Raw genomic sequence first — 27640 nt, forward strand, 5'->3', positions numbered from 1 at the left:
GAGAATTAAATTAATATAAGAAAAGCACCGAAACAGGCCACGGTCAAGGTCATTTAAAGAGTATTTTGGCATTTTTCCCTTACCATCTTCTCCCTCAAACAGCCGAGTCTTTATGCCAGAAATCATTTCTAGGGAGAAGGCAGAATTAAACCATATCCAGTAGCAAGAAACACCTTCAACACTCAAAAGGGGCAGGGGCTGAAATAAGTTTCATCTGTGAGCTTTGAAAAATGTAATGATCCTGACCTGTTAGAAATTCTTTCCGCAAAGCACCAGTGTCAACACCAGGTTCTCCTATGAATGTAACTTTTAAGGGGTTGACCGGTGAGCTGTGTTTCTGCCGCTGCTACAGTGTTAGTCCACGTTGCAAGAGATTTATTCTAGACACACAGATGCAGAACTCTTTGCACGTGTCAACCTGAGTAGCCAGCCATTGCAGTACATCCTCCTTACTGTAAAAAATTATATTTCACATTATTTTATTTTTTATTTTTTAATATACACTACCGTTCAAAAGTTTGGGGTCACTTAGAAATGTTCTTATTTTTGAAAGAAAAGCAGTTTTTTTTTTCAATTTAGCTAACATTAAATGCATCAAATATACACTCTATACATTATTAATGTGGTAAATGACTATTCTAGCTGTAAACATCTGGTTTTTAATGCAATATCTACATAGATGTATGGAGACCCATTTCCAACAACCATCACTCCAGTGTTCTAATGGTACATTGTGTTTGCTAACTGTGTAAGGAGGCTATTGGATATTTAGAAAACCCTTGAAAACCCTTGTGCAAGTAGGTTAGCACAGCTGAAAACAGTTTTGCTGATTAGAGAAGCTATAAAACTGACCTTCCTTTGAGCTAGTTGAGAATCTGGAGCATTACAATTGTTGGTTCGATTAAACTCACAAAATGGCCAGAAAAAAAACAACTTTCAATTGAAACTCGACAGTCTATTCTTGTTCTGAGAAATGAAGTCTATTCCATGCGAGCCATTGCCAAGAAACTGAAGATTTCCTACTATGGTGTGTACTACTCCCTTCAGAGGAGAGCACAGACAGGCTCTAACCAGAGTAGAAGGAGAAGTGGAAGGCCCCGCTGCACAACTGAGCAAGAAGACAAGTATATTAGAGTCTCCAGTTTGAGAAATCGACGCCTCACAGGTCCTCAACTGGCAGCTTCATTAAATAGTACCCGCAAAACGCCAGTGTCAACGTCTACAGTGAAGAGGCGACTCCGGGATGCTGGCCTTCAGGGCAGAGTGGCAAAGAAAAAGCCATATCTGGCTAATAAATGAAAAAGATTAATATGGGCAAAAGAACACAGACATTGGACAGAGGAAGATTGGAAAAAAGTGTTATGGACAGATGAATCAAAGTTTGAGGTGTTTGGATCACACAGACGGACATTTGTGAGACGCAGAACAACTGAAAAGATGCTGGATGAGTGCCTGACACCATCTGTCAAACATGGTGGAGGTAATGTGATGGTCTGGGGTTGCTTTGGTGCTGGTAAAGTGGGAGATTTGTACAAGGTAAAAGGGATTTTGAATAAGGAAGGCTATCACTCCATTTTGCAACACCATGCCATACCCTGTGGACAGCGCTTGATTGGAGCCAATTTCATCCTGCAATGACCCAAAGCACACCTCCAAATTATGCACAAACTATTTAGAGAAAAAGCAGGCAGCTGGTGTTTTATCGGTAATGGAGTGGCCAGCGCAGTCACCAGATCTCAACCCCATTGAGCTGTTGTGGGAGCAGCTTGACCGTATGGTACGAAAAAAGTGCCCATCAACCCAATCAAACTTGTGGGAGCGGCTTCTGGAAGCATGGGGTGAAATTTCTCCAGATTACCTCAGCAAATTAACAGCTAGAATGCCAAAGGTCTGCAATGCTGTAATTGCTGCTAAGGGGGCATTCTTTGATGACGAAAGCAAAGTTTAAAGTAGAAAATTATTTCAAATAATAAAAAAAAAACATTTCTACCTTGTCAATGTCTGGACTATATTTCTATTCATTTTGCAACTGATTTGATAAATAAAAGTATGAGATTTCAGGGAAAACACAAAATTGTCTAGGTGACCCCAAACTTTTGAACGGTAGTGTATATTATGATTAGTGAGATCATTTTAAATGTACCTGGCCACCCCCCCCCCCCCCTCCCCCACAATACTACATTCCCTGGAAACAGAGGAAAGTCTATGTAGCGCTTGTCAGAGCAGTCAAGCATGGTGACTTCTTCTACAAACACTGATTCATGGTTCGGTACGTCTCGAGTATAGGACAGAAGCTTCTTGTATTCAGAACATATTAACTATGACATAGATAAATGACGGACGTAGTATGTTCGAGGTTATGAAAACTGCCCAGTCGCCTACTGAAAGAACCAGTGGCGTGCACACATAGACATCAAGTGGTGCTAAAGCACCACCAACTCTGCCCTTTATCAACGAAAGTGCCCTTTTGAAACTTCGTTTTTTATTTTATTTTTATTTTTTTTATTATTATCATTTTACTGAGGTCGGTTTGAAATGATCTTTTGAAAACCTGAGCGATTAAAAACAATGCCCTGAAATGAGCCACCACCTCGCACACATCCGACCTCTCTCTTCCTTTAACACCAGATGCGCTGCAGCAGTTCAGTTCAGCGAGGTGAAGGAAGCGTCTTCAGCACAGCACACACGCTCACAGATAGACTTCTTCTCCCGTCCCCACCAGCCAGGTCACATACACATCAAGTCAAATCTACCGTTTGCCCTCTAAGCCCAACGTGAAATCATTTTGTTGTGCAGTAAAATGTCTCATACAGCACCAAACTACTAAGCATTTTTGCCGTGTGTTATATTTGCAAAACGACACATTATATTTCCAGAATTATTTTCTGTATGAAAAATAAAATAATAAAATAAAGCCTTAATAGAGAATTTAAAAACGAACTGATAGTGAAAATGATTCCCAAAAGTTTTTACATAAACCGGATGTAAAAAAGGGACATCTTATTTTTAATAGTTGCATACTTTTTGTTGCAAAGCTAAAATATCAACGAAAATCCAGTAGGCCCTACTCCAAAATCGCGATTAAGGCTTTTAAATACTTTTTAAGGGCCTTCATTTTTCCAATATTGATTTATCAACTTATAATACTTTTTAAGACCCTGCGGACACCCTGTACAACCACAAAATAAAAGCTACAATGGTGATGACACTTACATCAATTTTAGACACTTTTACTTTCTGTGATTTAAAGATTTGATTTTAAAGATTTGACCAACTTTATTTGGTTTAGAAGTGGTTTGTATGTCAAATTATTTTACGTTAATATTTAGTTTATTATAAATCTTGGTTGCCTAATTGTCACACTGATATAACAAAGTTGGGGATTCACCTCACCTTGTCAGTGATGCTAGTGAAATGCCAAATTATCCCCTTGAAAATTATAACCCTTGCAAATATAAATATATCTAGCTTTGGGATTATTAATAAGGCTAAATCGAGGTTAATGGTTATTGTAACTCTGTTAGTCCTCGACGACGTCTTGATGCTGATTCTAAATCAATATAAATATATAAAACACAAATATGGAATGGCGCTTTTAATTCATAGCGGTCCTTAAACTGTGGTGGTATAACGTTATATGCCATATCATATGACATAGGTAAATGACGGACGTAGTATGTTCGAGGTTATGAAAACTGCCCAGTCGCCTACTGAAAGAACGCACTGCTTTAAGATTTGAGTAGAACGTAATGCATTGAAATCTAGTGCCTACTACACGGCATTTCGGACGGAGCCACGGATCCTCCAACGTTAGAGCCTTAACATGAGGTTATCCGAATTGAGCATTTGGAACAGGTGAAGTGCACAGGTTTCTCCATGTAATCTGTCTGCGCAGTCCAAATACGATAGATAACCCCCCATAGACCATAAAATCTACAGTATTAATGCTGGAAGCATGTTTGGACTAACATATGTTTGAACTTTAATGACCTTTTATTTGAAACTTGGAGGGACTCTGAGATTTTGCCTCTGTGATTTGTTGAAGCTCTTTGGGTATGTCCCCTTTATCAGAAACAGGTATCGTGTCCCACTTCTACTCAATTGCACGTTTAACTGAACATCGAAGAAATGACTGCGATGAGTGCAAGCGTCATTAACATTTCATGGTTATTTACTTGTATTTAATAAAATTGATTCAAAATGTAAAATAGCCAAACTGAACGAACGTCAAAGGTTAAGAAGTGCTATTTTCAAGGTCAGTCAACTAAAACCATTTAGGATGGAATGATAAAAGAGAGCACAGTTATTTACTGGCAAGGATAAAACAAACTGACTAGCAGACATTTGGAACCTCCACGTATTAGAAACAAAGCAGTAGTGATATTTCTCAGGTCTTTCCGAGGATATTCACAAAAATATTTAATAATTGTTGACAAAAAAGTAAATTGGCAAAATAAATGGACAGTCCTCATTGTGAATTCAAGAGAAAAAATGCTGAAACGCAAAATTATAGGTGTACGTTGTACACTGACATGAAAATACCTAAGTAAGACATTCGATGGGTAGCACAGATTTTTATAACACCGGAGTGGATCTGATACATGTTCCAGGGCCAGAGTGGGTGTGATAAATGTCCCGGCCCAAACTACTGAGATTAACATGGGCCAGCCCAATGTGATTTGCACTTGAAGACTCGGCCAATTAGTAGTTTTAGTTATTATCTAACTGTCACTATGACAACACGGGCAATTAGTAGTTTTAGTTATTATCTAACTGCGTCCCTACGACAACACGGCATATGAAGTCACAATGCAGGAGACCTATAAAAGTCGCCACAGACAGTGTTTAATTTAACCACAGATGGTTCGATCGTCACGGAGGTTGAAGTAGCTACTACAGCGGTTCACCGATATCTTGTGCGAGTAAAGGAGTGACTATTGATCATGTTTAAACTAATGATGAGGGTAAGTTCATGTTCCTTTGAGCTTTTTCCATAATCTCACTTTAGTCCGAGTAAGTTTGAGAGAGCCGCTTCCCAGTCTATTTATTGAAAATTACATTCCTCGTCGAGACAGTTCTCTAAAGTTGCTTTGTAGCAACAGTGATTGTAGAATATTGCACAAAAATAGAACTAAATTGCTTTCGACCACAAATGGCGACTCAGATTAACATTAATTATCCGGTTACATCCCAGTTACTTCATTTTACGGCCTCTTATCACATTTAAGATGTGTAACCAATTAATATTGGTTATTAACCATCTGAGGTCATTATTAAGATAGATTAATATTCTCTCCTTGAGAGTCCAGCGGTGTTGAGAAAAAAAATCAAATTATAAAATGTTCGTATTCCCCCTATCCTGTCTGCGCGGATGTCCGCAGCCTGTATTATTTTCACAGAAAAGGGTAGCATTCTACAACGTGTTTAATGCATAATGTAGCCTACTTAAGATAAAGGGTTGTATAACACGCATGGTTTTATTTAGAAACACACATTAGAAAGCACTACATAGGCCTAGCTCATGAACATATTGCTAATTAATGATTGTGCCGTAGCGCAGTTTCCGAAATTCAATGGTGGCGTGGAATGACGTTATTTGTTGGTCTTTAGGGTGTCGCACATCTTAACAAGGCTGCTACTGGCCCACTACAAAACTTTAAAAATCCTTATGCACAACGTTACTCAGAAATTAATCTATTCGTGAGCCAAAATCAACACATTGGCTTTCAAAATATGATGTACGCCCCCCACCCATCCCGTCTGAGCAGTCCAAATACGATAGACCAGTGATTCTCAACTGGTGGGTCGCGGACACGTTCTGGGTGGGTCGCGGACAGCTTGTAAAAAAATTAATATAGAGGCACCCGTCAGACATGCCAGGGCTTCAGATTGCGACTAAAATCGTCGCAATCACGACCATGAATATTAATTTGCGAGTAATATTTATGGTAACCCTAATTATAAATTATTTCACTCGCCACTGGCGACAGCCGATACAACAGCATTATTTTTTTATGGGTAAGGATTTTTTGTAATTGGAAAAATTTCCATCATTTTCTTTTGAGTTTGTATTTTAAAAGTTAAACGATAGACTCCAGCTCCCGCTCACATGTTCGTCTCTGCCCATCAACAAATGCAGGAATCCGATCACCAGCATGACTCGCAAAACGGAGCTGAAACTTGAGCACTAAGCGTTGAAAATGGCCAAGCGAAAAATATCGCATTTTTTCCACACAGTCTACATCTCTGTCGGACACAAAGAGGACACTTCTTTATAACTGTACATAATTTTAAGTTAATTGGGATCAAAAGTCACTCGTATGCATACTAGGAAACAAGTTTGTTTCAGGTTAGAGTATTCGGAATTTTCTTCAATAACTAAGACAGTATTGGCAAAAGTGCTATAATAAAATTCTTGTTTCTGGCAACCAAGACAAACATCTACAACTTTGTTTACGTCAGGAATAGACGTATTCTAAATGTGCAACTTTCATCACTGCAACGTCTAAGGCACCGTCTACAAATGACCTTAACACAGACGCAAGTGGCGGTCGTGAAGGCCCCAGAGCACTACACACTGTTTTTTGTAATAATTTCAATAGCTTATAAACGGTCCTTCATAAGACCACCAAACAAGTTGTATTGCATAAAGTGCATGGTGTACGGCAACCGACAACGTTTTTTTAAAAAGTGGGTCGCGACTTAATGACCATGAGGATAAAGTGGGTCCCGGGCTGAGACCAGTTGAGAACCCTTGCGATAGTCATCATGAAACTCATTTTTTCTTCATTTTCTCTACTACAGTCTAAGAAAGCTGGGCCAACAGAAGAGCTTCCTGAGGGCTGTGATGTGTCGGCCCCCAGTGTGAAAAACAAGCAGGCAAAGAAAGACCATAGCAGATGGTTTTCAGGTGAGATTTAGCGTGATTACATGTTACCAAAACGTGATGCATTACGAGGTTATTTATTCATAACTATAATTTTCCACAATTTATGTTTTTAGTGACATTTCCTTATGTGCATCATTAGTGTCTGCCTCATAGATGCTTAAAGTAAATGTTTCTTTCACCACAGCTATTTGCTGTACTAGAGTGGAGGAGGCAGTGATGGAGGAGCTCAACACTCCTCCATGTGGGAAAAGTGGTGGAGTCGTATCCACCTCTGGGATTAATCCAGCTGTTCTAACTGAAGAGCTGAGGAATACACTGCCAAGCAATGTGAGTACCAATCTCTGTATCTCTGTCTTCCTATCTGCCTGTGTGTCTGAGTTACCATAGCAACATGAGCCTTTGGCCATGTCTGGTCAGACCTTCACAACATTAGATGTTCTTTACATTAGCATTTTACTTAAAGAAATAATCAGCTTAAGGTTAAAAAAAGGTAATAATTAAAAATCATTAAGCTTTTGGATACTGATGAACTTTTTACACTTTCCTTTAACCTAACTAGATGAAAATGGAGGATTTGATTGAAGTGCTGGAAAAAATCTCGGCATGGGTCAAAGTGGCAGTGAAGGAGGTGGTTGCTCAGGACCTCATCCCTATAGTGAGGAACCTGATGCTGGAAAGGATTGCGGCTCTGGACCGAGTAAAAGCACAAATGAGCTGCAGGGGTACTCGGTCAGTGCTGTCGGATACTGACCTTTCTGAGGAGGCACTCCAGTCGGGCATCGTGAGGAGATTTGTGAAGACTGCTTCAGAAACTTTTCTCCAAGAACGCCTTGGGTTGACATCCTGGACCAAGCCCGACAATGATCACTACGGTTCTAGAAGCGCATCTGTGACGGAGGCTGACTTAGAAGTGAGGCTGTCTCTACAGAGATGCTGCTCAGAGCTGTCAGCTCTGATTGCCCTCACTCTGTTCGGTGATGTCGCTGGCATCACCATCTCTTGGACAGAACAGGACCATACAGGCTCCGCTCTGCAGAGTGCAGCACAGACAGTGGACGTGGGGCTGGAGAAGAAATCTTGGTGGTTCAGGTTTCCAAGATTTCTGAAGCTGAGATTCAAGGTATCTGTTTTTAAAATGTATTTATTCCCAGTCACACCATTAGCTTTAGATTCTGCTCTTCTGAATGATTTTCAACCATACATTTATGCTACCGTCAATCATATTTTGAATGATTTTATATCAAATTGTCTGCTCTTTTTAAAGAAACGGACAACCTAAGTGCATGTTCACACGGAGGACCAGGTGGTGGACAGACATATTCCAGATGGTACGCATTTTAGTATTTCTTTGGTGAAGTTTAATTCATGACAGTATTATGTATAAAGAAGTGAGGGGTCCATGGTATAGTAGTCTTCCATGGTTTAGTTGTGTTCTATGGTTTAGTAGTCTTTCCTGCTGCACAACTAATAGGGCATGAACAACAATGACAACAGCATGGAAGACTACACACAGCATCCCTCTCACGCCGTCTGTTTGCTTTGACTTTGCAGGTTTCCAGTCTACCAGTGCTGAAGCACCATCCACCTCTGACAAGACCATCTCTAAGCTCAGGAGAAAGTCGACGCATTCCAGATTGGCAACAGCTTTCTCAAAGATCTGCAGAAAATGAGGGGAAAACACCTACTTGGGTGATATTGCTGGAAGTAGAAAATGTTATTCAATTAAAATGGGGGAAAAAAAAGAAAACCAGACTGCTTCATTGTGATACCTGCATGACAGAAGGCAACATGCATTGTGTCCTGGTCCACAAACTTCATTACTCCTCTTGTCCTGGAAGTCTGGGTGAAGATCAGGTTGCACAGCTGTCTGTGGTTTCTACTCCAGGAAGAAGCACTGGAGACCTACATGATGGAGAGTAAGAAAGAGACAGAAAAGCAAAATAAAGACTTTGATGGGGTCAGAGACCTGACCCATCACCTGGACTGTGTGTATGTGTATATATATAAAAGAGGAATAACTCACTAGAGGTTCTTTGTCCTCAGGGGGGGAGGGCCGTCTTCCAGGGCTTCCCTGGTGCTGGCCGGTAGAGCCCACGGTCATCTGCAGAAGGGGGGGAGGCAGGTCCTACTGAACCTGTAGGAGGAGGACAGGAAAAGTTGTAATGCTGAATGTGATGTATAGCAAACAATAGCATACAGTTATGTTTGTGTATGTTGTACGTGTTTCAATGGCGACGTATGTAGTCCTGCTCCAACGTAGGTGGTAGAGTCTAACAAAGTTGGGGCCGGGGCTACTCATTTAAACGCAGAGCATAGGATCTTTCAAGGGAGAACTTCACGGGGGCAGCGAGTGTGGCCAGACATGCTGCTAAGCTTTTACTGCACAGTTTTACCAATGTTTTATCCGGTTTAAGGGACTATGTTCATGTGTGTGCTGCACAAATTAAAAAAACAATGGGTGAGGTCTATCGTTGGAGTCAAGCCTGATGACAAGGCATCTCCACAAAGACCAAACATAGTTCAATGTTTTACTGAAAAGTTGGGGAGATGTGTTAGGGTTACACAAACCTCAAAAGATGAAACATTAAACAGAGTGTTAGGGGCAAAGAGAAGAAGGGGCAGATGCACAACCCCCCACGTGGGTGATCAGTCCATGTGAGTCCCAACAGTCCAACATCTAGTCCTCATGTTATGGGGAAAACCGACTTCATCTGAAAAACACACAAATACATACAAACATTTGTTTTTATGTGGGAAAAGTAAAAGGCATGATACATAGTGAGATTAGAACTTTGTATAAGAATCTATTAAAATGCTGTGTAGGTGATTAAAAGCCTGGAGGTGGGCGTGGAGGGGGTCCTCTTGATGTGTCAGGACTGGTGGAGAAAACAGCAGGGTCCGGTGTCTCCAGGGTCTGGGTGTGATTAGACTCATGTGACCTGAAAAGGCCATCTGAACCGATGGAGACACCCTTATACGTCACAGAAACTTCTGATTGCTGAAAAACACAAATAAGAGTAAAAATAAGTGAAGATGCCTTTAGGAATCATTTTCTAAATACCCCATAAGTAAGTCTAAATGTAATCAGGTATGAGGATGCACTAACCTGAAAGATATTCTGCACAGATGACGACGTTGACTGCGTGCACAGGTATATCGTTGCTTCTGTGATGCTGGATTCCCTCCGCTGAATTAACAGAGGACATGCTGATGAGTGTGATTAAGAACGGGACATGCTAGTTTAAAATGCATTTATCCAAGACTCTTACTTATCTTGATGCAGGCCACGGCTTTAGCGTTGGCAAAGTAGTGGAGGGTGAGCTACAAATGCATAGAAAATGTTAGGTTGAAGGACATCAACTGTGGCAAGTCCATTCTCACTGAAACTGAGAACCTGTTCCCATGACTCACCTCTGCATCTATGTTGTAAAATACATTGTTGAGCACCCACCAGTGCTCACTCTCCTGCCCCCTGTAGGCAGATTTGTGCTGGAGCGTCACCTCCACCACCTGCAATCATGCAGAAAAAAAACTTTACCACTGAAATGGACAAAGCTCTTATAAACTGCTTATACTTATATCTGCCAAAAAGCCAGTAATACACATTAAATTCTGAAGGGAACCTTTGTAGCTGACGAAAACGTCTGTGAGAAGGTGAAGGCATACGCCCTGTGTGCTCTGTGCAACGCTTGCTGAGCATGACGCCTCGACTGTGGAGAAAACCAAAAACTTACTTTGCGAGACAAATATGTGCAAAACCAGCATTTTACAATAATTGTGACCAGAGCCTCGCAAAAATAAATAATGGATGCTAGTAGTTCTGCACACAAACTTCCATAAACAAAATGAATCTGGCTAAGAGAATATCCACGAAGTAAATAGCCAGCTCCCTCTCGGATCGGGGAATGGGGCATTAAAGAAGTCGGTGTAATACACACGTTGGTCCACCCGGCGTGCCGTGTCAGTTACACGTTTTTGTATGCCTGAAACGTGAAATGCACACGCTGACATAAAACGACTGAAAATGGACAAGTACCCGTATGATGACGACGGAGACGCCGTGACGCTCTCATTTTTGCTCAGGTATTACATGCTCAATGGTTGTAGGTTAGTATGTTTTGGTAATCTCTATTAAATCGTATTAATCATTTTTTGATTGAAGTGTTTAGGATTTCAGTTAATGTAACACAAATAGTGACATAATTTAGCCGCCCACACTCACTTACAGCGTAGATCTTTATGGGTATCTAGGTATGTAGCTAGCTCTGAAATCCCATAGCTTCCTATCTAGCTAATGAAGACGTATCTGCATTTATGCAAATACACATTAAGTATCTCCCACTAGCTAAATTTTCAGATCTAGCTAGCCAGCTAGTTAGATAAACATTTTTCAGTGTAATTATGATAAAACATTCAACTTTAACAAAATACAACTACATGACAGTTGTAGGTATGAAGTCGACGTTCAAGGGTATAGGATAGTGTAGATAATAATCAAAGAGCCAAACAGATTTCTTTATTTTTACGTCTCTACCCTTGAAGTGTCTCATAATTTTACATAGCCTAGCTACACTGATTGCATGTCCTGTTTATTTCTGATTCATAAATGAGAGTATGCTAGAATTATTTGGACCTACTTGGTCTTTTAGACGATTTTAGAATGAAGGTTTAGCATGATTTACTGCTTTACCAATCAACTGGGTTAAGGTACAGTTGCACAAATTGTCACTATTTGCATGGGTACTAAGAATGAATCTTTCGAAATTGTTTTAAGGGGCATTGACTAATTCTCTGTCTGTGTGTGTGTGTGTGTATTTAGAAATGCCCGGACGTGGAACCACCTTCAAGAAGTGTGTGGCTTGCCACAATTTAATTAATATTGCTTGCAAAGTTTGCACATCATGTACAGCAAAACAACCATCTAAATTAAGACAAAAAAAAAAAAAACTTGACCATAAACGTACGGAATGGGTTCAGGCCCATAAAAGAAATCACACAGCATCACACATAAAAGATGAAGCTTCACTACTGGTATGTGATTGATTTTCATTCTACAGATTTGAAATAATATGGAAAATTATAAATTAGCATTTTAGTGCAAATTATTCACTTTTTGGGGGTGATTGTTTTAGCTTGAGAAATTACAGGCTCTGGGAATACGAGCAGTAATGTTTTTATCAGAGCCTGGAAGGAAGACTGGCTCCTGGGTGTTAGAGACTCTGTCCCCCAGGTGTCAATTTACAGAGACATTGTCTGCCTGTTTAAAAAGAATGCAGTCCCTATTTGACATGGTAGTCCAAGGTAAGAATATTCTGATGTCCTATATCCTGAGTTCTATACTAAAATAATGTGCTGGGGCGTAAGCACAGATAATGCAGATATTGGCCTAACTAGCTTGCCTAACATATCACTTCCATATAAATGTGATTACACTTTTTTCCTTAAATGTAGGATGGATTCATATTGGAGTCCAGGGGCTAGGAGTAGCAGCAACAGCTGTCCAGGGGCCAGCAGCAGTTGTCCAGGGGCCAGCAGCAGTTGTCCAGGGGCCAGCAGCAGCAGTTCAGGGGCCAGCAGCAGTTCAGGGGACAGCAGCAGTTCAGGGCGCAGTAGTAGCAGGTTTGATGCCTCTTATTTTTATTTTTACTTTTTTCTTGTAGTAGAGGTAATTGCAGTCTGTCCACCTTTTAGAAAGAGGATCAAAAATTAACAGGTGTGTTATTTTTAATTCCATACACTCTAACCAATGATTGAGTTTTCACATATCTTATTTTCAACAGTGCGCTGCTCATTTGTGTAAATTACAATGAGTGATTTAATATTGAGTAAGAGTGTGTCTTACTGGGCCCATTCAGCGTTTTGAGGCATCTCAGACTTCTGTACATTTTGGTGATTTTACCTTTATCATGCTCTGTTTATCCCCTTCTCTGTCTGTCTTGGTATTCCATGTGTCCATGTTTTGGTTTTCCCATGTGTTCTGCCACACCCCTGTCATTTGTAACTCCACCTTCTCATCATTTTCAGTTGTGTCTTGTTTAGTTCCTAAGTTTCTCTTTAGTATCTGGTGTGTGCTTTGTTCAAGTCATGTCTCTTCGATCTTGTTTTTTGTTCCTTATATGATTGCCCTCCTGATATGACCCTTGACTGCTATAACTCAGGGTTCCCGCGGGGTCTTAAAAAGTCTTAAAATGTCTGAAATTCAAAACTTTAAATTTAAGGCCTTAAAAGACTTAAAAAACAGCCAGATTTTCATCCAAGGTCTTAAATTTAATTTAGTCAGGTCTTAAAATTTTACCTTAGTTAATTTTAGAAAAGTGTAGTTTAATCGAAACGTCCGGAAGTCAGTTCTGTGTTGTCTGTGTTTGTGCGGGGCTACAGGTGTTGGTACGTGTTAATTAATTAAACTACAAAACCCATAATAACCGCAGGCAGGAAACGGTCCTTGTCACGAAAAGCCTTCACGCAATTTTGTGCCTCATCCCCGCCGTCTTCGCTATCGTCAGTGCCGGTGTTCTGTCGATTTTTCCTACCCATCGAAAATTCATACCAAGGCTTACTGCGCATGCGCAAGTCGCTTTTACGTCACTATTTTGGTGGCCGCCTACTACACCCATCGATTTTTCCTGCCTGCTAGCGAATTTCAACAGTGCAGTACTATTTAGTCCTTTCAATAGTGCAGTAAGTTAATTTCTTGTTTATAATTCCTTCTTTGTTTGCAATTGCTATGTTTTCAACTGTGCATTAAGTTAACTAGTTGATTAAAATGTTTTAAACAGCGCCGTTTTACTACCTGTTATTACCTATTTATAGGGACTTGGATATTTCCGCATGATAATGATTGAGCCGTGTAATAATACACTAATACGCAAAATAAAACTTTTATTTTAAAGCTCATCCTACTTTTTAAACGCTGATTTGCGCTACATTACAACGTTTCCATAAGGTAAACAAACTAGAGATACGTCTACAATACTACTTTTTAAACACTGATTTGCACTACATTACAACGTTTCCATAAGGTAAACAAACTAAGAGATACGTCTACAAATACTACTTTTTAAACGCTGGTTTGCGCTACATTACGACGTTTCCATAAGGTAAACAAACTAAGAGATACGTCTACAAATACGCGATGCCAACGGACACGGTAGGAACATTCGACAAGGTAGGAAAATTCGACAGACTAGTCTATGGGGTTGTTAAGCTGTGACGCATCATCTTTGCGAAACTTCACGTCCGGGTCCAAACACTTGCTGCATTGAGTCCCTTAATATGCCGCAGTGCTGTGTGCCCTGCTGTTTTAACAGATCCGAGTCTAAAACAACGACCCTTTTGTCTTTCTACCGCTTTCCTTGCAATGAGAAAGAGAGAAGAAAATGGGTGCAGTTGATAAGGTAAGTTCTATTTCTAAAAAAAATCTTGACAGTGCCTCCGTGGGCGCTAATGCTAGCTAGCTAACCCCACAGAGAAAAAAAAGCCAACTTGCCCCTTTTTGGATTGCTTGATATTCTAGCTATGGGTTTAATACAATGTTTCTTGCCACATACAGATATTTTAGTTCTTGTTTTGTTTTATTTGTTGTCCAGCTAAAGTAAAACTAAAGTAAAGATAGCTCTGGTTAACTTAGCTAGTGGCGCTAACACTAGCTAGATTAGCTAGCTCGTAAAAGGCAACACCAGGATATCTTTTCGGATATCCTTGATATATTGTATGGATACACACACAACAGTTAGCTGATCAGGAGTGTCCGTAAAAATACCAAGCAAAAATACAGCTGATGCTACTGTTGCATCCTATATTTACCTTTTTCAGTATGCATATACATTACTGCTTAGCCCGTTTCCATTAGTTTATTACTGCCGTACACTTACCATACATAATTCTCACATTTTATTGCAATATATATATATACACACACAATTTTATAAGGTCCTTATTTCTTTAGCACTTTGTTAGAGGAACCCAAGTAAGCTGTGACTAATGATTAATGATAATTTTTTCTTCTTTTACAGACGTGAAAACTTCACCCCAAACTGCAACTCCAGGGTGTGTAGTTGGCACTTTCCCAATGGCAAAGCTGCTGGACCTTCGCGATTCGCTTGGAACCAGGGAAAGGCTTTTCATTTTCCTGACCACCCCAGCAATCCCCCTAAGCAGAAGAAGCAGATTGTCCCTTCCAGTGATGATGCAACAGACACAGGACACACAGCTGACATGGCAACCCCACAAACCCCTACTACATCCCAACCAAGTCTTGTCATGCTTGAGGTTGAGAATGACATGCTTAGAGAAGAGAACAAAAAATTGAAAGAACAGTTGGAGAAACAAAAGCAAACCTTTTCTTTCAGTCAGATTTCCTCCCATCCTAACAAAGTCCAATACTACACTGGATTACCTGATGCTGCCACAGTATTTTTTTTGGAAGCACTTCTTTCTAGATTTGAGCTACAGTATCATTCTGATTGGACTGTCCAAATTATGCCCCTTATTGATCAGTTACTCCTTACTTTGATGAAGCTTAAATTGAATTGTGGCCATGTAGACCTTGCAACAAGGTTTAATTGTAGCACAGCAACTGTAACTAACATCTTTACCACCATCATCTGTGCTCTGTATGATATTTTGTATGTCGGTCTACTTGAAAACATCCCCTCCACGGCCAAGAATCAGACTTCGCTGCCAGACTGCTTCCGACCTTTTCCTAACTGTAGAATAGTCCTTGACTGCACAGAGGTTGCTGTCTCCAACACAGAGAGGCTTGACACACAGTGTCATTTGTACAGCCACTACAAAGGACGGACCACGCTAAAGGCTCTAATTGGTGTGGCTCCCAATGGTGTGATTACTTTTGCCAGTAACCTGTACGGTGGGAGCGCCTCAGACAAGTCAATAACAGCTGACAGTGGACTTCTCCAACATCTACAAGCAGGTGATCTGGTTATTGCAGACAAGGGCTTCACAATTCGGGACATTTTGCCAGAGGGAGTTCTTCTTAACACCCCGTCTTTCTTGCTCAACGGACAGTTTACACAGGAGGAAGTAAACAATAACAGACTTATCTCCTGTGCAAGGATACATGTGGAGCGGTCTATTCAGAGGCTGAAACTGTTTTGCATTTTGGACCACATCCCTTACCAGTACAGGAAAAATGTTAACAAGATACTGAAAGTATGTGTGTGTCTTACAAATTTGCAAACCCCAATTCTCCGTGAAATTCAATGAAATATCTGATGTATGTAAATCAGTTAGCAGGACAGTGGCAAATTAAAACATGTTTACAATTATTGTGACTGAAGAATGATTTACACAACTTTGCAGAAAACCTTTATTAAAAAAGTAAAACCAGATTAAAATGTTTGTCTTTTTTACATTCAGGTAAATGTACATTCAGATGTAGGTTGCCTTGGATCTGATGCCAATAGTGGTGAGTTTGTTTTAGTTTGAGGGAACTTGTCTCTTCATCCAGCTCTAGAAAAAAGTCTCTCTTACTCTCTGCTGCCTGCTGGACAGTCTTAGTTCTGGCGGACCATGGGCATTTCACCTCAATGATGCAGTCATCAGACACTGTCCCATCTGGAGATCCACCAAGTAGACCACTGTCAGACAGGAACAATCCCCTCTCCTGGATCACCACACCAGCGTCCGCTGTGTACTGCTGCTTTGCCCGCGACTCATGTAGGATTCCCCAATCACATGCCTTTAATAAAAACACAGTCACTTACTCTTAGATACACATAACTTAAGTTGAAATATTCATGAAGACCCACAACTTACTTTAGATCCTTCTTTGAGGTTGTACTGGCCAAGCAGTGTTTTGAATAAGGAAGGGGGGTAAGATTTCCAGGTTTGGAAACCGCAACTTAAAACTGCATAGCGTTAAGCTAATAAACCATGCAACATTGACATCAATTGCAAATTATTTACTAACCTCGTGATGTGGATGGGGCCATCTCAGATACTCTCTTGGCTGCAATTTCGTCCGTTTTCGGTGTCTTCGCCCTTTTCCACACGCATTCTACATCGGTGCGGGACACGTTTTTCTCCACCCAAATCAACAAGGCTGCCATATGATGGCACTTGTCTTTACCGATTGGGCAAACGCAGCTGCTGTACCTCACTGCCTGACCCTCAACGTGTACCTGTATTAAACGTTATTTGACCCATACTCACTTCAGTCACCACACCTCAACCTCAATTCACCTCAACTCACCTCAACCTCGTAAATCGTCTTTTTCATGGACGCCTGGACTCTACCCCTAAATATACCACCTGGGAGAACAGATACACTTAGTACTCTATTGGAGTTGAAAGAGTTTAGACCTTTTTTAACCCTCAATGGTGCCTCACTAAAGAACGAAGTTATCGTAAACAGGTTTACAGGCTCCGCCATCCTTGTTTGTTTGGACCCGGAAGCGGCTGAAACGTCACGCGTGTCGTCACACTTAACAAGCGGATAAATACTCGCTGCCAGCTGATACGGTAGGAAAATTCGACAAAGTAGGAAAATCCGACAGAACACCGGGTCCCGCCGGACTCCACCGCAGTATCACTAGTGCTTCGGCTAATGATATTCGGGCTACATTAGGATAGAGTGACGGCAATGTTCCCTGGTTCGAATATCGCGAAAAAGTTTTCGTGTGGACTAAACAAATCGCATATATAGCTAGATTTGGCTTGGCAGACTTCATCAAGAGAGAGTTGATACGCTCTTACCGGGCCGTATGTGTTAATGTTCGATGAAAGCTTTAATTCAACCACAAAATCCAAACGGCTGGATCTTCATGTTCGGTTCTGGAGCAATGGATATGTGCAATCGAGGTACATGGGCTCTCATTTCATGGGCCATGAAACAGCGCAGGATCTACCAAAACTTATCAAAGTAAGTGATCCTTACTTATGCTCCACTTATGTCTTCTTTTCAATGTGTTAACCATTTTATACAATTAGGCTACAATACAAAAACATCTCAGAACCATGTACTGTCCATGGCATTGAGTTAGAGAAATGTTTCAATGCATGCTAAATCCCAGCTAGAGGAAATAAAAATATATTTACTGTGTTAAATCATGTAAAATAAAAAAAAACAACAACTATGCCCTGTAGATGGGTTATGTCATGTTTTGAAACATGTTCCACTGTCCCATGCTCTGTTTCATGGATTGCACATGGTTTTATTTACATTGGACTGATGTATTGCCTTTTAGTGGGCATATATACATAGGGTAAAAACAGGTAGTGTGTCCCAACATTTTCAATGTTAACATTCAAATTCATATTCAGCATGGCTAGACAAAGTAAGTTGGTTTCATCGGGATAATAAATAGAAAAGAAGGTAGGAGGTTAAAAAAGTTTTGTGTGTTAAGATACAGATGGCCTGGGGAAAGAAAATTCTGAGCCTTTATTTAATTAGTTAATTTTATAATTTCATTTATTTCAGTAATTTAACCAAAATGTAACATTTTAATAAATTTTATCAGCTGCAGGGTGTGAGGATTTTGGTCAAACCATGCCTTAGACATACTTGAAGATAGGCTGAGTCTACATGTTGTTAAATGTATAATGTGTGTATGATTATTTAATTAAACAAGGAGGTGGAGGCAGAAAACATGCAAGAGGACACAACTGGCACACACAGACTCATATGTGACTGTCACAATGCATGGAGGTGTCACAGGTTCCCCTCACCAAGGAACTCTTAGCATCTGTGGGTGCAGCCCGGTCAAAATACTGACTCTTTCTGGATCAGGAATGAATCAGGAAAGAAAAGGAATCCCAGAGCCAGAAAAGAGAGCTGACTGAGCAGTCTTTAGAGGACCTTAAGAAAAGGAAGAAAAGCTTGGAAGACGTATCCACTTGTCTTGCTAGAGAGGCAAATTCTCTTGCAGAAGAAGCTGAGGGCAAGACTGGATCCAAGATGGCTCAGCTCCTTTCCAAGTCAAATGCTGAGATTGGTACTGAAAAGGAAGAACTCAGAGATATGTAGGGTGAGGTTGTATGTAGATATGCTAGTGTTGTGTTGGTAAGGTTGCTTGGGTTGAGAATGTTACTATTTTGATTATCTGTTTTAATACTGAATTAATGTAATCCTGTAACTAAATTAATCAAAATAAAATGTTAAGAGTTTCTGGGATCATTGGATTGTTTGTGGTAATATGTTGTGTTGGTCTTAAATTTCACTGAGAATGGTCTTAAAAGGTCTTACAAAAGTCTTAAATTTAACTCACTGAAACCTGCAAGAACCCTGTAACTGTTTTGGATCTGCTCACTGTATATCTTGCTCTATTTAGCGAATGCGTCTACCTACTTATTGCTCAGTGCCCCTGGTGTTACACCATGATGACTGTTGATGAGTAGACACACCTAATCTTTGGACACATTGTTTTTGGAATGTGATGCCACAATCATCCAGTGTCTGTCTCTCCATGTCAGACCATGTAGAAGTGACTTTCAGTCTATGGCGGATAAAAACAAATCCTAGTTATTGTTTCTAATGACCTAGCTGTGTTTCTAAACATGTATGCCAATTAAATACTGCCTTGATAATATACTGATATTTCTTTTGTACTCCAGTGTATACTTTTATTTAAATTGTTTTTTTTTTTGTTTGTTTCTGCCCCAGGTAAAGCCAAGAACAGTGGTCAGTCACAGACACTCAAAAGGAAAGGTATGTTTGAAGAACTTCAGTATGGCAAGTATAGTCATACAGTAGTTGTATCTGGAGCCTGTGCCTCTGATTTAAAGGGAGCCTTTTTTTTAAGGTTTTCTAAACAAGTTTCTAACATTGATTTTATTGTCCTTTTATCTTTTGATTTTGTTTGGTTACATCTATCATCTTGTACTACAAGGCTTTATTTTGAAAAAATGTGATTTTATTCACTTATTTTCGTAGAATGTCCCCACACATTGACAGAAAGTCAGGAATTTTACCCTGTGAAGAGAATAGTCAGATGCAGAGTTGTTCAGGTTAATCCTACACCCATCACTACAATCATGCCATTTTACAAGCAAATAGTCATGTGTATATTGACTAAAAATGCATATTGTTATTAAAATTAATGAGTTAGAAAACTGAAGAGTTTGAATTGTTTCAGGGCAAGAAAATGAAGCAAGTGGAGTGGGAACCCTGCCTGCTCTGGTATGTATGAATTTATGCAACTATGCAAACTTTTATACAACCACTGGACTGCAAGTCATGGTACTGGTACTAAACTTTCATTTTTAGAAAAATCCCAACATTTGTGTAAACAACTTGGTAGCTGAACATTTGATCAGTTCTAAATATTCACTAGCATATTGCAGTACTAGATCTTTTCATCTAACGTTGTGTGGTATTTTTATAAGTCTGTCAGTGATGCCAATATCCAGGACTTTTTATTTACAATTTCTTCAATTACCCATGTGTAGCACATCAAAACATTGCACACGCTGTAGTAAGACTTGCTGGAAATTTAAAGTGGGAACGCAGTTTTTATATAAAAAAAAATAATTAATGGTTTGAACTTTTTAAATATCAAGGACAACAGACTCTAGTTTATACTGATATCTCCCTTGTACCTTGTTTTGTTTTTGCAAAATTGTGTACTTTGTTCTACATTGTAGTGAACTATGCATTGCATGAATTTAAGAGATGTTGGGCTTGGTGCTTTTGTTTAGCTATTTTTTTCTAAATGCATTTAAATGCTATTTTTGCTTTGTCCCTGACTCCTCCCCTTGGGCGTGTGCATGTGTGGTTGGCGTCCGTTTTGTCACCTGTGACTCATCCCGTCAACATTATGTGCAGTTGGGTCTTGTATGTGTCAATGTAATTATCATCACTCTTTGTCCGAGTTGATCCGAGTATTACCTCGTCTCGGCATCTTGCCTTCCCTCGTGTTACAAAAATACACTTAAATGTTGTATATGCAATGGTTTTAATGTCATGAAAGTTTACACCACAAATGTCTGTAAAGTTCCGAGCTTTGGGCCTGGGTGCATCCTAAAATACCCACACTATGGTGGGGTGGGGGGGGGGTGGGGGGTTGATTGGGAACCACTGGTGTAAAAAATAAATGGGTTAGGAACAAACTCGCGTACTGGTAGGGAACAACAAACAGCCAAAAATTCTTGCTCAATCATTCAACAAGGTATATAAGCGTTATAACATAACGCGGAAGTGCCAAGTTAAAGACCATTACGCAATCGGAAACAGCCACATCCAGAAATAAAGCCTTTAATACAATAAAATACGGACTGTGTTTACAAGATAGGACCGGGTTTAGCATATTTAGTTGCTAACAATGATGGCATTTATTTATGTATTCCCAGTCTTTATAGTCTAGTTACATCGGTTCTCCACAGATTGGGGAAAAAACGGAAATGGCATTCCAGGAATGACCATATGGATTCAGTGTGAGCCTGCATGGCCCTGTAGCCCTCAGACTGCATTGTCTTATCGCGATACATAGCGAATGCGTAGCGAAATGCTGTTGTTTTTATTTATTTGTTGTCTTATACCAGATATACTACTGCTGCTGCTATTTTGTTTATACGTTCGTGCTATCTGTGTGCAGTATGGCAAGGGAAACGACTCCTTGACGCTGATCGTAACCCTAACCCTAACATATCTTCATGAACTACAAACAGCGCCATATTGTTCCAAATTCCTTCACACTATGCATATGGCTATATGGGTTTATTATTATTATTATTATTATTATTAAAGTGTATTGTAGCAATATGTGAGATATACCTGAATAAAACTTGGAATTTTTTAAATAAATGTTTCTTCTCCCTGTAAGATTAAAAGTCAAATTTATGTATATAGTGCTTTTTACAACACATGTCACAAAGCAGCTTTACAATCGCATGGGTCTAGAGCCCTAATGAGCAACCCTACCTTGAGCCTCAGGTAGGAGGTGCCTGTCCACTGGCTGTAATGGTACATCAGCCCACGACGTTGGTGTCACAGATGTTATTACAAAGAGCAGACCAGTTACCCCTATTAGATCTCACATTGATCTGTAAATTAATTCTTAAATTTGAAGTATATATTTCTAGTGGGTGATGCTGGTCCCCTGGGGGTATGTAAACTGCAAAGCTGTCTGTCAGTGACATCAAATGGGCTGTGCTACATTACTGTATAATTTTCATTTTAAATTGAACTTGCTGCTCATGCATGATGGTTGAAATGAGAATTGTAATCATAAAGAAAATACACATGTAAACATATTATACCTGTCACGGTGAGGGGGCCGGGTCGCCACCAGAGGGCGCGCATCCCGGCCAGCAGCCGATCCCAGCACACACCCCCGCAATCACCATCATACTGAGCACCTGTTTCTTGTTTACTTTGCTCTTCTTAAGCCCGCAGGTCGTCTGGTCCAGTGCTGCACATTGCCGCTACATGAGCGTCTCTGGTCTCTGCGTGTCCGTCACTGCGTTCCCTACCTGCGTGCGCGCTACGAGCTTTACCTTGCATCACTTGCAGTGCGTGCTTTAGGAGCCTTTCTAGTGTGCGCTACGAGCTTTACCTTGCATCACTTATAGTGTGTGCGCTCAGAGCTTTACTGGTGTACGCTACGAGCTTTACCTTGCATCACTTGCAGTGTGTGCGCTAAGAGCTTTACTGGTTTGGTTGCCATGGACAATAAACATCCTTCTGTTCAACCCCCGTCTCCGGCTGCCTCTGTCCCGACGCCTCCGGCGTCACAATACCTATGAGTTAATTAACCTAATTCCAAAGACAGACATCTGATTTTTTAAAGTCTCCAATCATAAAAGTAGTGAATTGTATACATGTTGCTAGGTAGTTGGACTGCCACTAGAGCCCTTTGACCTGGTTTTAATAGGAATCTTATTTATAAGGAGTATAAAAGTACTAGATTGTTGGAGAGATGACTATGGGAATCAGGGCTTTATACTGTGCAAATTCTTGAAATTCTCAATTCTGACAGTCTTCAGTTTGCACAATTACATTTAAATGTACAATTTCTATGTATGGTGCATTAACATAATGTGTTCAACTACATTAAATAGTTGAACTGCCACCAATTTCATTTATTTCCACTTAATAGTTTATATATTTGTAAATTACTCATGATCATAAGTCATCAGGCAGTGAAACAAATTGATTCACATTTCTTTATTATACTAGCGCGCAAAGGACACTACACAATCTGTACAGAAATGTCTGCATATTATTGTCCAATAAATCATACATCAGACAAGTGAAGAGTAAAGGCTGGGTGAAAACAGATATGAAAGCAGTCAAAAACCAGAACAACAAAAACGCAAAAAGAGTACACTACAAATCAAGTTTGGACACACCTAAGGACTCTGTCCTTAAGGTGGGGCTTGTTAAAGACTGAAGTCTTTTGAACAGTCTATGAAAATAACCTTACTAAACATCCTCCCAATCACTATCATCAGAACTCTCATGCTGAAGTATTTTGTGCTCCTCTGGTGTATCCTCAGTTCCATCTCCAGGGAGTAGGATAGCATTTGGTCCTAATGCCATCCTATAATTTGATAAAACGACGTTAATTTTGTGTTCCATATTTGCAAGTGTCTCTCGAAGAAGGCACTGCAGCCCACGTTGTCCGTCCTCTGTAAAAGTACCTACAAAGGTAAAAGAATGTTATTAAAAATGTCATGTCCAGCATCTTACTAGATTAAACTCCACCATACAGAGAAAAGCAGGAAGGGGTTATAATCCTTATACTCATGATGCATGAAACGACCAGGTGTAAACTGGAATAGCTACTTACAATGTTTCCCAGTGGATAATTCTGCTATTAGTGTGCCAATACTCCCTGCCTGGCCTCTGAGATAGGAGTAGTGCTGTCTCATCTCATGCATTAGGATGACCCTTTCCTCTTGAAGCCTCATTTTGAACATGTAGGCATCAAAGATCTTCTTTTTGGTGAAGACACTAGTGGTTTCTAAAGACATAGGAATTACCATCACTCATGATGAGAAGATAAATACATACGTTAAGGTAGGATATAACAAAGATTGCTGCAGAAACACAAAGACTGTCCCATACCACTTCTACAGATCTCCCACGGCCATATTAAACTGTCTGCCCCACCATCTCCTTCTGCGTATTTATGCGGCCCTCCTCTGGTACTTGTTCATTGTAGCACTTTATTGATTCAAAGAGTTTTCTCTTTTCCTCTCTCAATTTCTTTCGCCGCAAATGATGAATCTTGTTGCTGTCTAGAGTTAGCATGGACAAGTTCCAATGTATAAACATTTCAAATAACTGATAAACAATATCAATTGGTAAAAGAAAGGTAGATAAAACATACCAGTGTTATTATACAGACTTGCTTTTTTCTGATGCACACCAAGAAACGTTCAATTGAGTGTTGAAGGGCATGTTGGCTACTACAACTGGTATGTATGGAATCTAAAACAAAAAATTAAAGCCAATGCATAAATTTGAAAAGTACATAGTCATACTGATTGTGGTACTACTTAATTTACATAATAAATAAAGTATAATATTAAAAAAGATTCCAGACTTGTGCTGCATCCACAATTACCACTACAATACTAATTCAGATGTCAGAAATAGGACTAACCACCAGCTTTAGCATAAAAGATCATGTAATATCCTACCATCTGTAGCCCATAGTCTGACATCACGGACCCACTCCAGAACCCTGTTCTCAGGGCATCCAAGCTCGCTGCACAAGTCCTCTAGCTTCTTGTTTGCCATCTCTGTCCTGCGAACAGTCTGAAAAATGGTTGGTGGTGGGAAGCAACAATGAGACAAATTGACTAAATGTTTCCTCTGAGGTAAAACAGCAACACTACATTAGTATGGTCAGTTACTTTGATGTATCTGCTGGATAATGAAAGATGAAGCTAATCTGCTTCCGCAGGTTCCATCCAATGGCGTGAACAGTCGGCATATCATTCCCAGCTTTAGACAGAACGTTGAAGACAGTAACACAGACTCACAAATTAGAATCCTTCATTAGAAATGATCTCCATACTAGATTAAGACCATGGCAAATATGTGATGACAACCAAATAGAGCCAAAAAAAGGATCTGTTTATGAAAGCACATACACACCAGACTTTGTCATGTACTTTGTTGTCAGGGCACAACGCGAGAGGTAACTGTTCATCATCTCTACCTCCTCCCCTGCAGTAGTGCCAGCGCCATCCAAAGGTCTGCCACTCCAAACAATCTAACAACATTGTGAGTAAGTCATTTTCCCATAAAAAATGGTTACGGTAATTATTATTAATGGTTATGTTTATTAAACATAACACTGTACCTCACACTTTGTTGAATGGGCCTTTGCATGCATCACAGACAGAAATGGGCTCATTTGCAGTAAAGATCCCAGTTCTGGCATAGATATTGCCACTTTCTCAAGGTAAGGCCAATACCTGCAAGCAATGTCAGTGCAATAGAAATGTGCATTTGTGGCTGCATGCAGCTCCTTCTGTAGGAACAAGGGATATGCAAAAATCTCTCCCCTGAACATATTGAGAGCTTTGAGTAGTATTCCAAGTCTGCAGACAAAGACCCTCTTCATCAAGTTTGTGAGAACTTCGTGCAGTCTCACGTGCGGCTGACCACTGGCTTCTACCACATGTTCCTTTGCCTTGAGTCTGTTTAAAATAAATTTAGTTAGTTACAAATATAAATATATACACATTTGAATAACAAGGGCAGAGAGAATTCAAATTGTACTAACATTTTTCACTTTACCCCTGACCTCTTCAACAAATGTGTACACATCAGTATCTTTTGCAATAAAGGTGCCAGGAAAGTATGATTCCTCTGACCTTTAACATAAAACAAAAAAGCCATGGAATTATACCTAGTTACATACATTTTACATACATTTACTATGAATAAAGCAGCTTTACCCTGCTGACTGTCGAAACCTATAGAGTTTTCTGTTGCCATCTGCACAAACGGCAGTCATGTTCGGGGTACAAGCAGAGCATGTGAAGTGGTCCACAAAAGCCATTTTGTCACACTGAAACTTGCAGAATGAGTACTCCATGAAGCTTCTCTGAAACATGTCTCCATGTATCTTCCCAAACTGCAAGGTTACAATTTGTTAAGTTAAAATGAAAAGTCCTAAAGAACACCTAAAGATATATTACTCCACACTGGACTTACCCTTCCAAACTGCTGAGTCCTCCCATCCAACATCTGCAAAAAACTTTGCCTTGATAGACTAGGTGCAGCAGTTTTCATTTCCAAAAACGTATGGAAAACATCTATTGTAAACAAGGTCTCAGCATTTACAGATGCAGGCCAATAACCCCTTTTTATGAGGTCGCTCCTATCTGGTGTCCATTGTGTCTGGCATAATCTACACACTGTAACTGGTAACCACAGATCATATCGACCTAAAACAAACAAAAAAAATAAAACAGAAGGCTCAGGCTATTTTAGTCAACAAAGTAAAACAGTTTTGTATAATCAAGAATATATACTTATTTTATCTGAATCTCTCATATGGTGCATGTAACATTTTTAAGATCAAGTCCATTCATTTCTAAATCTGGCTCAATTAATTTAATTACAAAAGCCTACATACCATTTATGCAAACCAAAATGACTCAGTTAGATTTTCTGGGCCACAGGAGCACAGTGGGAGAGGTCTTACAGTAGGCAACAGGCATGCTGAAAATAGAAGCTCAAATAATGAATAACCAAGTAATTTAATACTTAACATAAACAAACCTACACAAAAATTAATTATTTAAATCACTTATACAAAATCATGAATTCTCTACCTTGATTACATTGTATATATTTCCCATTTTCTTTCATGAAGCTCACAGTTGGGGCAATACGCCTGAAAAATCCCTCAATGAATGATTCCCTATTATGGAGCGTCAGTTTTTTGTGTCTGTGTATGCAGGGCCGGCCCTTCCATTAGGCGACATAGGAAAATGCTAGGGGCGCCGTCTGTCCAGGGGGGCGCTCGCGTGCATGCGGTTTTTTTTTTTTTTAACAAATGAACAATTAATAAATGTGAAAACAAGCAAAGTCCACATAATCATAATTTCATTGTTTAATAATATTAGTCAAATTAATAATTCTTATAATAACAACACACGACACCTATCACCCGCGCGCCAACCCGCCCTCCCCCGCGCGCTCTGCGCACCTCGTTACTGTTTCTCTGTGGGGAAAAAGACACCACAGAGTGAGTGACATCTCCTCGAAAAGACGTCAAAAAGGCAGAAGTCCTCTGGTGCCCAGGGTAGTAAAAGGAGAAAAGTGGAGGAAGAAAGGTGGCAAAAAAACAGGTAATATAATGGTAATATGTGGTGAATTAACACTATACCATTGGCGTCAGGGACTTCAACACCTTCTCTGAAGGTTAATTGATCTTTAAAAGGATGCTTTATCTATTATATGTAATATATGTTAATAACGCTTCACCAATAATTTGTATTTTCCCTATAAATCGGCTTTCAAATCCACTTTTCGTGCATGTGATGGAAAAAAAAAAACTTAGTGCTGAAATAAAAAATCAACCAATCAGAATATTTCACACTGTTGTTTCTAGGTAAAAGAGAGAAAGGCCCTCCCCCCAGGAACTTCTGTTTATCTGTCACCTACCCTTGTCTTTTACATTGAGAGCTTTTATTATAGATTGGCAGTTTTATCAACCAATCATATTATCGAATTAGAATCGTGGGGGCGTGCTCCAATTGTCTCTCATTTTTATTTGAAACAAATCCAAAATGTTTCCAATCTGTAGCTGTTGTGTTTTTCTTTTAAAC

At 39.8% G+C, this 27640-nt stretch overlaps 2 protein-coding genes and 4 long non-coding RNA genes across 6 annotated transcripts; 3 read left to right on the forward strand and 3 right to left on the reverse strand.

Annotated features, from left to right (window-relative positions):
• The first annotated feature begins 4831 nt into the window (after positions 1-4831).
• Positions 4832-8851, forward strand: LOC143504699 (uncharacterized). The gene is made up of 6 exons (XM_076995991.1): positions 4832-4964; positions 6805-6910; positions 7074-7216; positions 7449-8009; positions 8154-8217; positions 8441-8851. The coding sequence occupies exons 1-5, from the start codon at positions 4944-4946 to the stop codon at positions 8166-8168; spliced, it is 846 nt and encodes a 281-aa protein (XP_076852106.1). The 5' UTR covers positions 4832-4943; the 3' UTR covers positions 8169-8217; positions 8441-8851.
• A 5271-nt stretch (positions 8852-14122) lies between these two features.
• Positions 14123-16242, forward strand: LOC143504692 (uncharacterized). Its single transcript, XM_076995987.1, has 2 exons — positions 14123-14283; positions 14902-16242. Exons 1-2 carry the CDS (start codon positions 14162-14164, stop codon positions 16109-16111), a joined length of 1332 nt encoding a protein of 443 aa, XP_076852102.1. The 5' UTR covers positions 14123-14161; the 3' UTR covers positions 16112-16242.
• On the reverse strand, positions 15318-17793 carry LOC143504693 (uncharacterized). The gene is made up of 2 exons (XR_013127631.1): positions 16818-17793; positions 15318-16586 (listed from the first exon to the last, which is right to left on the reverse strand). It is a non-coding gene; the product is annotated as an uncharacterized LOC143504693 (long non-coding RNA).
• A 1710-nt stretch (positions 17794-19503) lies between these two features.
• LOC143504685 (uncharacterized) lies at positions 19504-20864 on the forward strand. Its single transcript, XR_013127626.1, has 3 exons — positions 19504-19553; positions 19779-19852; positions 19981-20864. It is a non-coding gene; the product is annotated as an uncharacterized LOC143504685 (long non-coding RNA).
• Positions 20865-23065: 2201 nt separating this feature from the next.
• On the reverse strand, positions 23066-24777 carry LOC143504682 (uncharacterized). The gene is made up of 6 exons (XR_013127622.1): positions 24707-24777; positions 24491-24608; positions 24178-24278; positions 23913-24085; positions 23635-23808; positions 23066-23485 (listed from the first exon to the last, which is right to left on the reverse strand). It is a non-coding gene; the product is annotated as an uncharacterized LOC143504682 (long non-coding RNA).
• A 164-nt stretch (positions 24778-24941) lies between these two features.
• Positions 24942-26530, reverse strand: LOC143504686 (uncharacterized). The gene is made up of 6 exons (XR_013127627.1): positions 26443-26530; positions 26019-26251; positions 25760-25938; positions 25585-25675; positions 25159-25498; positions 24942-25068 (listed from the first exon to the last, which is right to left on the reverse strand). It is a non-coding gene; the product is annotated as an uncharacterized LOC143504686 (long non-coding RNA).
• Positions 26531-27640: the final 1110 nt, after the last annotated feature.

Source organism: Brachyhypopomus gauderio, unplaced genomic scaffold (genome assembly GCF_052324685.1).
Source record: "Brachyhypopomus gauderio isolate BG-103 unplaced genomic scaffold, BGAUD_0.2 sc315, whole genome shotgun sequence".
Taxonomy (NCBI): Eukaryota; Metazoa; Chordata; class Actinopteri; order Gymnotiformes; family Hypopomidae; genus Brachyhypopomus; species Brachyhypopomus gauderio.